The 17,180-nt window shown below is 43.1% G+C and overlaps 1 protein-coding gene across 1 annotated transcript in view; it reads right to left on the reverse strand.

Annotated features, from left to right (window-relative positions):
• Window positions 1-6,626: 6,626 nt before the first annotated feature.
• LOC126335120 (vesicular glutamate transporter 2-like) overlaps window positions 6,627-17,180 on the reverse strand; it is a 141,395-nt gene continuing 130,841 nt past the window's right edge. Inside the window, exons 9-11 of the mRNA XM_049998074.1 lie at window positions 14,427-14,569; window positions 7,001-7,121; window positions 6,627-6,912 (exon numbers count right to left, since the gene is read on the reverse strand). Coding sequence (XP_049854031.1) covers window positions 6,733-6,912; window positions 7,001-7,121; window positions 14,427-14,569 — 444 coding nt within the window. The 3' untranslated portion in view covers window positions 6,627-6,732. The remainder of the gene's footprint in view (window positions 6,913-7,000; window positions 7,122-14,426; window positions 14,570-17,180) is intronic.

Below are 17,180 nucleotides of genomic sequence, written 5' to 3' on the forward strand. Positions count from 1 at the left end.
ACGGCCAGTGTAGGAGATCGCTCCCCACACCATGATGCCGGGTGTTGGCCCTGTGTGCCTCGGTCGTATGCAGTCCTGATTGTGGCGCTCACCTGCACGGCGCCAAACACGCATACGACCATCATTGGCACCAAGGCAGAAGCGACTCTCATCGCTGAAGACGATAAGTCTCCATTCGTCCCTCCATTCACGCCTGTCGCGACACCACTGGAGGCGGGCTGCACGATGTTGGGGCGTGAGCGGAAGACGGCCTAACGGTGTGCGGGACCGTAGCCCAGCTTCATGGAGACGGTTGCGAATGGTCCTCGCCGATACCCCAGGAACAACAGTGTCCCTAATTTACTGGGAAGTGGCGGTGCGGTCCCCTACGGCACTGCGTAGGATCCTACGGTCTTGTCGTGCATCCGTGCATCGCTGCGGTCCGGTCCCAGGTCGACGGGCACGTGCACCTTCCGCCGACCACTGGCGACAACATCGATGTACTGTGGAGACCTCACGCCTCACGTGTTGAGCAATTCGGCGGTACGTCCACCCGGCCTCCCGCATGTCCACTATACGCTCTCGCTCAAAGTCCGTCAACTGCACATACGGTTCACGTCCACGCTGTCGCGACATGCTACCAGTGTTAAAGACTACGATGGAGCTCCGTATGCCACGGCAAACTGGCTGACACTGACGGCGGCGGTGCACAAATGCTGCGCAGCTAGCGCCATTCGACGGCCAACACCGCGGTTCCTGGTGTGTCCGCTGTGCCGTGCGTGTGATCATTGCTTGTACAGCCCTCTCGCAGTGTCCGGAGCAAGTATGGTGGGTCTGACACACCGGTGTCAATGTGTTCTTTTTTCCATTTCCAGGAGTGTATTAAAAGATAGAGCCCTCCAGAAGAACAGTATAGATCTTACGATAACGCTAAAAGGACCACACCAGCTGCAAGTTTTAGCGTGAGACTTTTTCGCGTCTCTGTTACGTTGCAAACTTTAAAAACATTGCCCCACCACGAAAAGTATAACGTTTCTCATTGGATAGACAGAATTTTTGTAGGCGGAGCTTAAGGATAACATTGAGACCCTGATTGGACAGATGAAAACACAGCCTGATAGTTTTTTTTAAGCCAACTTCGGTAAATGGTAGTAAGGAGAAGTTAGGGGAGGTTAGTTAGTTCCGAGACGGCGAGCTGGATGGCTGCTGCGCCGGCCGCTGCCCCCCTGAAGCTGCCTAATCAAAGACAAGGTAATGAACGCACGCGATGCCGCATAACAGCGCATAAAGCTTCACTCAGAACTGCAGGAGTCTCATCTGTTACACCCCCTTTTTGCGTAATACTAGTGTCGATCGTAAATTAAAGCTTATGGTGTTCACATTTGCCACTTGAAGTAAAAATCTGAAACACGATGATTTCTCTGTTGTATAATTATTGAGAAGCCACATCAGCCAGTGTAATTTACGACTAGTTAGATAAGCAATTAAGGATAATTGAGGGTCACTGTAGACCATTTTGATAGTTTTCTCTTTTGTGAAACTTAATTTAAACCTGGATTATAGATGTGATATGGCATAGGTCATCTTTCGATCCATTGAAGAACTTGGAAAACCATTCAGGGAATATTGGTTCACATTTTTGTTGAACGCAGTTGGTTTTTACCATCCTGTATTAAAACACTTCCTTTTATCAATAGTGCAATTTATAAACAATGTTTTGTTAATAGTGTTAAATTTCCGATGGTAAACTTAACTGCTTTTTCGACGTTATTTTACCAGCTAACTAAAAATAGGAAAGCCTTGAATCCCTTCCACTAAATTTAGTTAGTATTAAGATTCTTTTACAGGGAGTGCAGTGGAGCTGACGCTGAAATCATTAAGTACTCGGTTATATCATCGCTAGTCTCACTGAACTCTTCTGAATTCTACATGTCATGTGTGGTCTGGCGTCTCCTTACCAGCAACAGGTCCCAGGTTCAAACTAGTCAATTCCCTAAAAAAACACGCTCAGAACGTCGTTGGACAAAAGCGGTAGGGGGACACGATATAGAACAAATGGACACCACCCAGAATGTTAGATAACCTAAGGATATCACACACATCCATGCCTGAGGCAGGATTCGAACCTGCGACCGTAGCGGTCACGCTGTTCCAGACTGAAGCGCCTAGAACCGCACGGCCACACCGGCCAGCGATCTGACGTCCCTGGATTTCTTTCTGTGGGGAAAGTTGAAGGATTTTTGCTATCGTGATCCACCGACAACGCCTGACAACATGCAAACATTACGGAAGGCGAACTACTCGCTGTTGAGACGAATGTCGTTACACGTATTGACGGACATCATTTTGAGCATTTATTGCATTAATGTGGTATTTACAGGTAATCACGCTGTAACAGCATGCGTTCTCAGAAATGATAAATTCACAAAGGTACATTTATCACATTGGAACAACCGAAATAAAATGTTCAAACGTATCTACGTTCTGTATTTTAATTTAAAAAACCTACCTGTTACCAACTGTTCGTCTAAAATTGTGAGCCATATGTTTGTGACTATTACAGCGCCATCTACCACAAAGCGAAAAAAGTGGTCCAACTAAAAGATTCATATTTCTTTACGTACTTAACGAATATGTAATAAAAAATGGGGGTTCCTATTTTTAAAAAACGCAGTTGATTTCCGTTTGACCTACGGCAGCGCCATCTATCGGGCCAACCATAAGAGCATCTGGTTTCCGCCTTCAAGCTAGACAAGTTTCGTTCTTTGTAGTTTTTTCGTTTGATGCCTATTTCGTGAGATATTTGGCCCGGTCACGATCAATGACCACCCTGTATCTATTTTCACCTCCCTCTCTGTATTTCCTCCTGCTCTCTCTCCATCTCCTCCTTCCCACTTCCTGTGTACATTTTCTCCTACCCCTCTGCCCATCTCCTCTTCCCCTATCTCTCTGACCTCGAGCTTTGTTTATTGTTACTGCAAATTCAGATTCTGTAGTACTATTCTAATCGTAAGTTGATAAGCCATAAACAAAACTCTCCTGTTTGCTAACAACGTTTCACTATTATATAATCTCTCTCTCTCTCTCTCTCTCTCTCTCTCTCTCTCTCTCTATATATATATATATATATATATATATATATATATATATATATATATATATATATGTGTGTGTGTGTGTGTGTGTGTGCAATTATTTATTATAGTAACGTGTTAAAATTTGAAGCAGATCGATCAAGTGCTTTTTGAGATTTACAGTAACAATTTATCCTTCATATATCCTTGCAGGGTGCTTTACGTAAAGTGTATGCCTCAGTAACCTCCACAATAGCAGGTGACGCGAATATTTACTGAGATAGGTCCACGTAAGAAACATTACACTTTTGCAGGGTTATGAACGTAGATTACTGAGTTATTTTCCAGAAAGTTGCAGCAACGGTATACATTTTTTTTAAATAAAACATTAGTGTTTTCTTTCATGAAGCTTTGAACAAATCAGTTTAAATTCCATTTCTATCGCGTTTACTTTGGAAGCTAGAAACCTTCAAAGTGTTAGGGGTGGACGCAACATACCATACATAGTGCTTGGCATAGTACAGATGGATGTTCTGGCGGCGGAATGTTGATATAAGTGAGATGTTTAAATGTGTGTCCATGTTCCTGAACACGCAGCGCAATGCGCCTTCTGAACGACCAGCGGACGAGATGTAATGTCGCGAGTGATACGGAGTGACATGCTACCTCGATGTGCTGTTTGAAGTCATCAGGAGTTTTGAGTTCACCATTCTGTAGATATCCCCACAAAAATAAATCTCCTGGTGTTCAATCCGGCGACCGTACGGGCCGTACACGAGGCCCACGCCACCCCAACCATCTTCCAGGGAAGCTGTTATTCAGTTCTCGTACATCACACACGGAATGGGTTGGGTGACCATCGCGCCGCATCCAAATACGCCTCTAATACCTAGATGGTCATTTTCAAAGAGAGCACCTAAACTGTCGACGATAAAGGCTGTATATGTCTTGCCTGTCAGTGTACCTAAAAATCAATGCGGACCGATGATTTCATCTCAGGGGATTCCACACCACACATTGAAGATCGACACGACTTACACACCTAGGATTTTCTTTTGCTCGGTAATACATATTATCACTGTTCACTGAACCATTACTTGCGAACATGTATTCATCAGAGAATATAATGCTTTGTAAGACCTGTGGTCATGAGGTACGTGTTCGGTCAGAGAACTGGTTGGCATCTGTAATAAAAAACTGAGTGGAAGGATCAACAAACGAACTTGAATGGATGTCGTGTGATGTCCGCAACGACCAAACACAACGATCAACAACGGACAAAAAAAGGTAAAGTCTTTGATTCATAATTAAAACTTCTTCGGTCCCGGGTTCAAATCCCTCCACTGCTTAAATTTTGATTAATAATCAAGCATTGGCGGCGGCCGAAGACATCCGATATAATAAGTCACCCTCATTCTACCAACGGCCTTGTCAAAGAGGGTAGAGGAGCAGGCAGAGGTCCAGGGCACACTCAAGTCCTAGAGGTGGCAAACTGCCCCTACAGGCGGAACAATCAGCAATTAACAACGGCATGAGGATGCAGAAGGCAATGGAAACAACTGCATTAGAGACACGTAACATGTATCCACAGGATATGTGTCCTGTAATTGAAGAAATGTCATGATGATCTCTCCTTTAGCAAAAGATTCCGGAATAGTCCCCCATTCGGATCTCCGGGAGGTGACTGCCAAGGAGGTTACCATGAGAAAAATATCGAATAATCAACGAAATAATAACTTTCTACGAGTCGGGGCGTGGAATGTCAGAAGCTTGAACGTGGTAGGAAAACTAGAAAATCTGAAAAGGGAAATGCAAAGGCTCGATCTAAATACAATAGGGGTCAGTGAAGGGAAGTGGAAAGAAGACGAGGATGTCTGGTCAGGTGAGTATACGGTAATATCAACAGCAGCAGAAAGTGGTGTAACGGGAGTAGGATTCGTTATGAACAGCAGGGTTGGGCAGAGAGTGTGTTACTTTGAACAGTTCAGTGATAGGGTTATTCTTATAAGAACTGACAGCAAACCAACACCGACAACGATAGTTCAGGTATACATGCCGACGTCGCAAGTTGAAGAGATAGGGAAAGTGTATGAGGATATTGAAAGGGTAATACAGTATGTAAAGGGAAATGAAAATCTAATAGTCATGGTGGACTGGAATGCAGTTGTAGGGGAAGGAGTAGAAGAAAAGGTTACAGGAGAATATAGGCTTGGGACAAGGAATGAGAGAGGAGAAAGATTGAGTTATGTAATAAACTTCAGCTAGTAACAGCGAATACTCTGTTCAGGAATCACAAGAGGATGAGGTATACTTGTAAAAGGCCGGGTGATACGGGGAAAATTGCAGTTACATTACATCATGGTCAAACAGAGATTCGGAAATCAGATACTGGATTGGCGTACCCAGGAGCAGATATAGACTCAGATCACAACATAGTACTGATGAAGAGTAAGCTGAAGTTTAAGACATTAGTCAGGAAGAATCAATACGCAATGAAGTAGGATACGGAAGTACTAAGGAATGACGAGATACGCTTGATGTTCTTTAAGGCTATAGAGACAACAATAGGGATTAGCTCACTAGGCAGCACAGTGGAAGAGGAATCGACATCCCTAAAAAGACCGATAACAGAAGTTGGGAAGGAAAACGTAGGTGTAAAGAAGGTAACTGCAAAGAAACCATGGGTAACAGAAGAAATACTTCAACTCATCGACGAAAGGAGGGAGTACAAGAATGTTCCGGGAGACTCAGGAATACAGAAATGCAAGTCGCTGAGGAATGAAATAAATGGGAAGTGCAGGGAAGCTAAGAGGAAATGGCTGCATGAAAAATGTGAAGAAATCGAAAAAAATGGTTGCGGTAGGACTGACTCAGCATACAGGAAAGTCAAAACAACCTTCGGTGACATTAAAAGCAAAGGTGATAACATTAAGAGTGCAACGGGAATTCCACTGTTAAATGCAGACGAGAGAGCGGATAGGTGGAAAGAATACATTGAAAGCCCCTAAGAGGGGGAAGATTTGTCTGATGTGATAGAAGAAGAAACAGGAGTCGATTTAGAAAAGATAGGGGACCCGGTATTAGAATCAGAATTTAAAACAGGTTTGGAGGACTTACGATCAAATAAGGTAGAAGGGATAGATAACATACAATCAAAATTTCTAAAATCGTTGGGGGGGGGGGGGGGGGGGCGGCATGAAAATTATGACTGAAAATAGGTCGCGAATACTGAAAGACTGAGAAACGCTGGACTACACCATTGTTGGAGTTTGATCACTGTGGCTGAAATTTCGTGTCCTCTGCGACGGAGATCGTTCGTTTGGTACATAAAATTAAACCACCAGTTAGTTACAGGAAACTGATACGACATAAAAAAAGATTGTTAAATTTTTAGCGTTGTTACAAAACGACTATTCTCATATTCGCTCTACATCCATCAGGATAACACCAGTTAATACGTTTTCTTATAATATGTCCTTTCCACAAAAAGCCGATGGAAGACATTCACATATGAAAAATTCAAATGTTTTTCTGTTATGTAGTTCAATGACGTGAAAAACGAATACACAAAAATAATTAACTAAACATTTTATGTAACGATTTGTACAAAATATGTATGAAAACCACTTGAAGATACAGCTAAAGGTTAATACGTAACAATGGACTTCATAATGCAGTTTTATAAAGAACTCGTAGTTTCGGTTTCTACGGCTTTATTATCAAACGCCATTTCTTCTTTCTTGGCTGCACCTCTAGCCCAAGGTTGTCTCTCTGCGGAACCAAAGACACCGTAAACCAGTGTTCCCAACAGGTAGACACCGCTTGTAATGAAGAACACCGTCCGCCACTCCTCTGGATCCTAAAATACACATGCGTTTAGTATCACTGTTTTTATTCAAGGTATTAGGCAACTGCTAAATACGTAACTTCTGTAATTAATCACTTACCTTATTTTTGACAATGAAACCTGTGAGGGGAGGGCTCACCATTCCTGGTATAGTAGCAACTGTCTGTGAGAGGCCCATTAAGACTCCAGCGTACTGCGGCGCCATATCCAGGTGATTTACACTAAACATAAAGAATTAACTTTGTGTTGTAATGGAAACGTACTTCTCTAAACAACTAAATAAGGAGATGGCTCTAATGTTGGAGGTATCGATATTGCCACATCTATGAATGCAGCCGTTTTAGAGTGTCATGTGATTGATGTTGCTGTACCTCGCGCTGTCTATCTGTGCGACATTCGTGGGCTGCACTGGGTGTTACACTGATCAGCCAGAAGGTTAAGACCACCGGCCTAATGTCGATAAAAACCAGTTCAGGCGATAGCAGCGTCACCTGGCGAGGAATGTCGGACAGCCAGACACACGGATGATGCATGAAGCACCCGTGAGCGTGCGGTCTGTGTGTACAATGGGGAAGGCGCGGGAGCTATCTTTGTTTGACCGAGGACAGATTGTAAAGGCATCGGAAACTATCCGAGGGGTGCAGTGCGGGGGGGGGGGGGGGGGGAGGGGGGGGGGAAGAGTCTTCAATACGTGGCGAAGTCAAGGTGAAACCATGTCCAGACATCGTGGGGTTGGACGTCGTAGGCTGTACAGACTGGTAAAAGAGGACAGTCGGCGGACTGTGGCGGAACTAACATCAGACTTTAATGCTGTGTGTCTGAACACACAGTCCTCCGAACACTCCTAACGATGGGCCACCACAGCCAAAGACCCATGCGTGTGAGAATGTTAACACCACGACATCGCCAACTACGACGCAGATGGGCACGTGACCATTGGGACTGGACGTTGGCGTATTGGTAGAGCGTGGCATGGTCTGATGAATCCCGATATCTTCTTCAACATGCCGATTGGAGGACGCGAATCCGTCGACTTCAAGGGAACAGCTCTTTGACGTCTGTAATGTGGGACAGGGACAAGCTGGCGGGACCACTTTATGCTCTGAGGAACATTCACGTGGGCATCCATAGGCCCAGTAGAGCTCGTGCAAGACATCATGACGGCCAAGGAGTATGGTTCACTGATTGCAGATCACTGTCTCCCGTTTATGACGATCATGTTTCCCGACAGCAGTGGCATTTTTCAGCAAGATAATGCGACATGTCAAGAGGCAGGTGTGTGATGGAGTGGTTCAAGAAACACAGTGGCGAGTTTTAATCGATGTGCTGCCTCCCCCCCCCCCTCCCCCCAGTCACCAGAACGGAATTCATTCGAACACATCTGGGTTTGATTGAACGTGGCGTCAGAGGTCATTGCCCCCCTTCACGGAAATTACGGGAATTTGGTGACTTGTGTGTGCAGATGTGTCCTTCCAGTGACCTATCACGGGCTCATTGCTTCCATGCCACGAGGTATCGGTGCTGTTACCCATACCAAGGATGAAAAAATGGTTCGAATGGCTCTGAGCACTATGAGACTTAACATCTGAGGTCATCAGTCCCCTAGAACTTAGAACTACTTAAACCTAACTAACCTAAGGACATCATACACATCTATGCCCGAGGCAGGATTCGATCCTGCGACCGCAGCAGTCACGCGGTTCGGGACTGCAGCGCCTAGTACCAAGGATGACATTTATCTATTAGATACATTTATCTATTAGGCGGTCATAATGTTCTGGCTGATTAGCGTATAATTATGATTAATGTTAATTCTAGCAACTTCTTTACAGCCAAACTACTCAACAATGTCCGTTTCGATAAAAAAAATATTCAGCTTTCGTTCGTGAAGAACCCAACGAGCTAGAAATAATTTAAAAAGCTTCATTTTAAGGTCATTACCAGTTTCGTGCCATCATGCGTGCCTTCAGAAGCTAACTTTTTTTAATTACAGTAATGTATTCGTCAGCAACATGCCGTCTGCCCTTTATTTCAGAATTTTGAGCCACTTCTTGCTTCGGTCCTTCTGGCATTTCAAATCGATGCACAAAAGGATGAAGTGCAACAGCACATACATTCTATACAAATCGCTGTAGCACATGAACACTTCGTAATACTCATCATATCATTTGCAGTCTAGAAGGCCCTGTAAACGGTCAAACTTATTTGAAGATTTCGCTCTTATCTATCCACGGATTTGTCAAATAAGGCCGCACACGATCCAACAAGTTTTTTCGTTTAACCTAGCTTTTGAAGCAGACACTGTTCGTGTAAACTGTATTTTCCCACGAACAGAAATGGTTAAATATTTAGAGAAAGCATTTTGTTTTAAATTGACTCTGGCACTGTGTTTGAAGGAGAAGACGAAGAATGAGAAAACAAGACGCTGGCCCCGGCAATAGCTCAAAATTAGAGACAAAATATAAACATGAAAAGCTGTTAAAGGAAATGGTACACTCGCAACCTCATGGTTATATCAACTTCCTCCAAATGCACACTGAAACTTTTAATAACTTGTTTATAATCGCTGTACTTAACACTCACATTGAAAAGAAGGCAAATATGTGAACATTTATTCTCTTCTACTTGGTCCTCTAGTAGCCGTTCATTAAAATGCCACAACGTTGGAACACATTGCCTACATCTGTGGAAATATCGAAGACCTTTTTTTTATTTTTTATTTATTGAATTCCCGTTTGTATGTTGTGTGTAGAATATTGATTTTCTTCTTGACGTCTTCCTGTTTAATATATGGCTGGGAAAGGGGCGACACCTCAACCATTTTGGTAACTGCCAGTGTTGTTTTGTTTTTATCCCTGATCGTAGTTGCCATCGTTGTGGAAACCCACGATACAGTGAGATAAATTATACTAAAAGGCTTTTTCGCCATACATATGCGGCGAAACGTCAACACAAACAATGCTTGCCATCTTGTTTCCGTCAGTAAAAATTTCTCTCAAACGCGCCAAACACGCTCGGACATCTGAGAAACGTAGAAGAGTTTGACAAATTATTTGGTCCTGTGTGGAGGCGTAATTTTTGTTGCTAAGCACATGTCTGAGACTGCAGCAGATATAAAGCATATCGCGAAATGTTTCTATGGCAGAGTGGTTTCTTTACAACGTGTGCGCTATTTACGCTTCAACGTATCGTGCATCAATTGAAAAGGCATATGGACCAAAGCAAGACAATAAGCCTTCCACTAGAGCAAATGTATGTGTGTAGAACTCTTTGACTTCATACCATATCAAACGTGGGCACATTACCATCTTTTGCTAAATACTCAAATACTTCTATACAGTGCTGGATGACACGGCAAGCTCCTGGCCAATACATTACGGTAATTTAAAAAGAAATGTTTGCCTACTTAAGATGTGCATTGTAGCTCTAGACCGGCACTGGCATTAAAAAAATGCTTTTTCAAAATACACTCTAAGACAAAAAACGACGCACCACGAAGGAAGTATCCGAATAGGAGGGAGATCCGTAGATGTGATTTATACGCACAAACAAATGAACGCAATTTCAGAAAACCCGGATGATTTTATTCAGGAAGCAGATCTTGACAACTTGAGCAAGTCAGTTTCGCTTTGGTCCACCTCTGGCCCTTATGTAAGCAGTTGGCTTTGACTGAAAGAGTTGTTGGATGTGTTCTTGAGCGATATCCAGCCAAATTCTATCCAATTGGCGCGCAAGGTCGTCAAAATACCAAGATGGTTGGCGGGCCCTGCGCAAAATACTCCAGGCGTTTTCAATTGGCGAGAGATCCGGCGACATTGCTGGCCAAGGTATAGTTTGGCAAGTAGAAGACAAGCAGTAGAAACTCTCGCCGTGTGCGGGCAGGCATTATATTGTTGAAATGTAAGCTCAGGATGGCTTACCATGAAGGACAACGAAACGGGGCGTAGAATATCGTAGACCTATCCCTGAGCTCTAAGGGTGTCGTGGATGACAGCCGAAGGTTTCGTGCCATGAAAAGTAATGGCATCCCAGACTATTACTCCTGTTTATCAGCGCGTAAGGCAGGCGACAGTCAACCTGGTATCCCATTGCTGTCTGTGGAGTCTTCAGAAACGTCTTCGGTGGTCATCGTGGCTCAGTTAGAAGCGGGACTCATCGCTGAAAACTATTCTACTCCAGTGAATGAGATTCCAGGCCGAATACGTGCCTGGAGACGCGTTGGCCAGCCGTGGGGTACCAACCTGACTCGCCTGCTACGCGGTATAAAGGACAGGTGTGATGGTCTCCGGTGCCATTTCTTTTTATAGCCGGACCCCTTTGGTTGTCATCCACGACACATTTACAGCACTGTTTTGTTGCCCGTCATTGGCGGGGGGGGCGGGGGGGGGGGGGGGGGGGAAGAAAACAGTGCACAGAATATCACCTACCTACTTTTGTGCTGTAAAGATAAGCCATCCTGGGCTTACATTTCAGCAAGACAATACCCATCCGCACACAGCGAGTCTTTCTACTGCTTGTCTTCATGCTTGCCAGACAAGCTGCCGGATCTCTCCCCAGCAGAGAACGTTTGGAGCCATCGGTATTTTGTTGATCTAACATGACAATTGGATTGAATTTGACACGATACCTCTCAGGAGGACACTCAACAACTCTGTCAACCAAAGCTAAGCCGCAAAACTGCTTGCATAAGAGCCAGAGGTGGACCAATGCATTGTTGACTTGCTCAATTTGTGAAGCTCTTCCTCTTGAATAAATCATCCAATTTTTTGAAATTGTACTCATTTGTTTGTCTGTACTTGTACAGACAATTTCTTCGTGTCAACTTTTTTTGTGATAGTAGTAGTAGCAGGCATCTAAGGAACTCGGTCTCACATGATTCCTCCAGATGCTCCTGTCTTGTGCTGCCTCTTGCCAGTTATTTATTCCCATTCTTTCGCATATGCAATCAATTTCATTCATGCCACGAGATGTTTCCTTTATCTTTGGCATCAACTCCAAGTCACAAGGACTTAACTCCGGTGAGTATGGTGGATGGTACAGTACTTCCCAGTCCCATTGGCGAACAGAGCAGCCACAGCTTGCGATGTATGCGCCCGCGCATTGTCGTGCAAAATGATGGGTAGGTTGCGCAGAAAAAAAATGGCTCTGAGCACTATGGGACTTAACATCTGAGATCATCAGTCCCCTAGAACTTAGAACTACTTAAACCTAACCAACCTAAAGACATCACACACATCCATGCCCGAGGCAGGATTCGAACCTGCGGCCGTAGCGGTCGCGCGGTTCCAGACTGTAGCGCCTAGAACCGCTCGGCCACCACGCCGGCGGTTGCGCAGAAAGCGTCGCCGCTACCTTCATAAAGCTGGTCGCAGGTGTTGCTTCAAAAGCGAACAGTAATAAGACTTAAGTCCTTGTGACTTCGATTTGATTCCGAAGATGAAGGAACTACTTCATGGCATTCGCTTCAGAACTGTTCCAGAAATTCGACAGGCAGTAGACCGCTCCATTCGCACCATCAACAGAACTGGCTCTGCTAACGGTATACTATGCCCTCCACATCGCTGGCAACGGGTTCTACACAACGCTGGTGACTACTTTTAAGGATAGTAAAAGGTGCAAACATGTAACTCTTTTGTATCGGTTGTGACTAATAGTTGCCACTATTTAAGTTCCAACCCTCGTAGTTAACTTTCTGAGGAGTTTTGAAACAACGTTACTGCTGTACAACAATTAATTGAAAAATGACGAGAATATGACAGATAGATTCATAGATTATGAAAAGCCTTTCAGTAGATAGAACAGAAGCACTTTTTAGGGTATCGTGAAAAAACGAGGATATCCGAAACTTTCAATACAAGTAACAAAGAGTCTTTATCGGCACACAGAAATTGTAATAAATACAGCGAATGTACAGTCAGTTTCACATGAAATTGTATGGCCATAATTTTAAATGTAACTTCCGAAGTGACATCTCTGGTAGTGGTCTCGAATCTCTAATCTGCGCGCTTTTGCATAGTTTGTAGATAAACAGTGAGACAGTGGAAAGTTTTGTTTCGTGGCTGCAGTTTAAAATGAGTTCAAAATATGTGAAGCGTCACGAGGCAGTGATCCTAGTAAATCACCCAAATGGACCAAATCTTTCATATAGAGCTGCTGCTAAAACTCTTACAAAGTCGAAGACATTCGTTGCAAAGTGGGTAAAACGATATTTAGAGGTTGGAAACGAAGATGAATTACCGTAGAGAGGGCCAAGGTGCCAAGCTATAACCGATAATGGCAGCGACTAGATTAACTATTAGGCAATTGTGCAGTTAGTAATGACATGTATTTTCATGCAAACCTGTATTTGTAATAGTGTCTTTTATTTCATACAGATAATGACGTACACTTTTTTGTGGTACTGAATGTATCTCTGCAGAGGTGTCCGATGAAGATGTAGCCTCCCACCTGCTTTCAACTTATAATTAAACGACGTTCTGGAAGTAAAACAAGATAACAGCTTAATATTGGGACACATTCTTATTAGTACTCTGATATTTGCGGCGATCAAATAAGTGTATGGAAGACAGTGACCTTCAGTTAAAATTTTACAAAGTTTTGGTTACACCCATTCTAACGTATGGAACTGAATCTTGGTCATTAGCTGAAAAGCCAAAGAAGAATTCAGTAGGCTGAATTGAAATTTTTAAGGAAAATCAAAAGATTTGCCTTCAGATTTCAAATATAAAACAACATTACAAGAAAAGAACTCGGTATATACGGTTCAAATGAAAAAAAAAAAAACAAATAGAGCAGTGAATAAAATGGAAACAAAATATCAACAGAATGGGGGAAAGCATATTAGTTAATCGTCAGTCAATATAAAACGATGGGAATGAGACATATAGGACGACCGAGGAATGGATGGCACAGTGAAAGCGGAAAAGACTGCGTAAGCCTGCTCCTTGAAGTTAAGAAGAAGAAGAAAAAGAAGAGCGAAAAGACAAATTTTAAGAGTATTGTGATTGTGTCAAATGAAAATAAAGCGTTACTAATTTAGACAATCCAGTTCTCCGACGGCAAAGTCATTTCTTCCAGTAAGACTGTAATGCCATGATACACATGTGAGATTTAACTGCAGTTTGAAACGACTGTTCGTGCTCTGAGTGTAAGGGCCTTGCAGCAGTGTGAGTAAGATCAGGGAATGACTCTGTAAGAAGCCAACAAAATTTGACCTTTGGCTTTAAGAACAATTATTTCAGTTTACACTTTTACCAAGAACTGAATATTACTCTGGTAGTTATAATCTCGGAACTACTAGAACCGTTTAGAATGGCGCGACGTTACATTTGAAACAGGTCCGAACTGGAGGAGCCGTGCAATATCATTTTCATCTGATAGCCTCTCGTCTAATTCTTTTCCATAGGTGAACAATAATTTGTGACTCAGATGATTACGGGCATATTTCGATGGTATGTTCCATTACGCCACAGAGGAAACTTTCGTCGTTCAGATACGCTGTATGGACATATTACGAGCCAACTCACCAAATGCCAGCCCACGAGAAAGCTCCAACCGCGACTGAGATTGTGAGGCACGCCATTATGGCGGAAATGCTACTAGCGTAGCTGGCCAGAACCATCGCCACAGTCTCTATGACGAAGGCACCGCATATGAAGATTTTCCGTACCTGAAAATAAAGCAGATTCATAATTGTGTTTCAGAAAATTTGTAATCATTCTCGTGAACCAGTTGTCGGCACTCTGAAACTATCTATGACACTGAGAAATGTTTAATAATTAAATTGAGAAGTGTAGAAACAATCTAAATCTCACTTTTGAATGGATATGTTTTCTTATACTTTCTCCTTTCAACAATTAAATTCAGTATCTCCTGCGATATCCAGAGATTTCTATTACGCCTTGCCTTTTTACCAATTCGATCTTTTATTGCCTTCACTATTTCATCTCCTTAATTTCCTACCTTTCCGCAGTTTCTTCAGTTTTAATGTACAGTTCGTAACCAATAATTGAGGTCAGAATCCACATTTTCCTCCGACTATTATATCAACAATCTGAAGCCTTGCAGTGTCTATGGGTCTCTTCCACGTGTACAACCTTCTTTCACGATACTTAAATCAACCGTTAGCGATGGTTGAATTAGGCTCTGTGCAAAATTCTGCCAGATGGCTTTCTTTTTCATTGCTTTCTCCCAGACCCATATTAACCTACTTTTCTTCCTTTTAATCCTCTTAGTGTTACCGAATTGTAGTCCCCCACCACCATTAAATTTCCCTCTCTTTGAACTATCTGAATAACTTCCTTGAGCTCATCTTACATTTTTTAAGTCTATTCATCATCCGCTGAGCTAGTAGGCACATAAACTTGTTCTGCAGTTGTGGGTGTTGTCTTTGTACCCATCACGACTACGAAAAAGCGCTCACTATACTGTTTATAGCAGACTGCTCGCATTGACATTTTTTTATTTGTTACAAAACTTACACCCGCAGTACCCTTGCTTGATTTTGTGTTGATAATCCTTATCCACTTGATCAGAAGTTCGGTTCTTCCACCTTACTTCACCAGTTCTCGCTATATCCAACTTCACGCTACCCATTTGTCTTTTTTAACGCCAATTTGTTTCTCCTGACAACATCCTTCTGAGTATTTCTTACCTGGAGACCCAAATGGGGGACTACTTTATCTCCGTAATATTTTATCCCAGCGGATGCAATCACGATTAACCCATTCAGTATAACTGCTTCCCCCAGGAGAAATAATAGCTCTTTTCGCATCACCATCAGCTACCCGCAATTTCAATGTAACAAATCTATGTTGGCTATCGTTACAAAGCCAGATTAATCACTCATAAAGAATATTGTCCATACAAATACTGAAATGGCTGCTGCCTCTCTATAGGAACCATTGTTGGTCTGGTCTCTGTATATATTCTCCTCCGTTGTGGTTGGACTTACGGCACTGCTGTCTGTACCGCTGAGGCTTACAAAACGCCTCACCACAGCACGGTCCCGAGTACAAAGGAATTACATCCCCTTTACTTCAGTATTTACTTCTCTCGTCATCAGCAGCATCATTGCAATCTTTGTTCAATGAATAGACTAATTAGCCTGTTCTAGTGTCCGTCGGTTTCTCGGTATTACATGGTCCCTCCTTCCGCCACGTCGGTATTCCACGTTATTGATGAATTTGACAGAGGTGTTAAAATGCTGAAATCAAATGTGTTGATTATCTCTCTTCTTCATTAACGTTCGCAATTTAACTCTTAATATCGAAAGTTATATGGAGGTTTGTAAATGCTACAAGAGTCTTCAAGCCATACTTTTTGTGTTCTTCGATTAGTGGTTTCATGCGTAAACACCGAGCGAGTTTTCGCAGTGGGCTCGCATATGGGGGAACAGCAGTTCTGATCCCCGTCCGCGGGTCCAGATTCACGTTTTCCGCTGTTTCCCTAAATTGCTTGAGACAGATAACTGGCTGGCTCCTGAAAAGGTCGCGGCAAGATTTCCTTCTCTGTTCTTCCCCGATTCCAACTCGTGCTCCGTCTGTAAAGGACTCGCTATCGACGGGACGTTAAATCTTATTCTTCCTTTTCAACATGAAAATTGCATCTATGCTCGATCTTTGTAGCCTAAGTACTATTTGCTCTCCTTTAAGTACAGCGTTCAGAATTTCAACGCACAAGTTGAAGCCAGTGTCTAGAAGACTTATCCGCCCGCTGCTTTTCGGGTTGCGTTCTGTTCTTCTTTTTAAGTAGGGATGTCAGTCAATCCTTATGCCCGTCTTCTGGAACTTCATGGAGCTCCCAGTATACGCTAAAATACGCAGCAGTCGATTGTGAAGTGCTCCCTCAGACTACTTCAAAAGTTCCACGTTGGTACTGTTTGGTCCTGTTTCTTCACAGTTTCTAGTTTTTCTCCTGAGTACTTTTAGGTCTTTCATCGTACCATCGAGGCTATAAAAGCTGGTTGAAGGCAGCCTACACACTGTTGCATTAGGATGAAACCAGAGATGTTCGCCATATTCGATGCAGCTGATTTCGTTCTGTACAGTTCAACGTTTGCACAATTTAATACGTTGTGCTCTGTCTCCTGTGCACTCCGTTCTCAGTACTACACCGAATCAACCCCACGACTCGGTGTCGTCCATGTGTAAAATACCTTCGCTTCTTTTCTGGCTCTATTGTAAGTTTTTTGAGAGTGTTTAAATTTGTTAGCTATCATTTTCTCCTCTCGCATACCAAACATGGCTTCACTAATCTTTTCATTCCAGTTTTTTAAAAAT

Source organism: Schistocerca gregaria, chromosome 2 (genome assembly GCF_023897955.1).
Source record: "Schistocerca gregaria isolate iqSchGreg1 chromosome 2, iqSchGreg1.2, whole genome shotgun sequence".
Taxonomy (NCBI): Eukaryota; Metazoa; Arthropoda; class Insecta; order Orthoptera; family Acrididae; genus Schistocerca; species Schistocerca gregaria.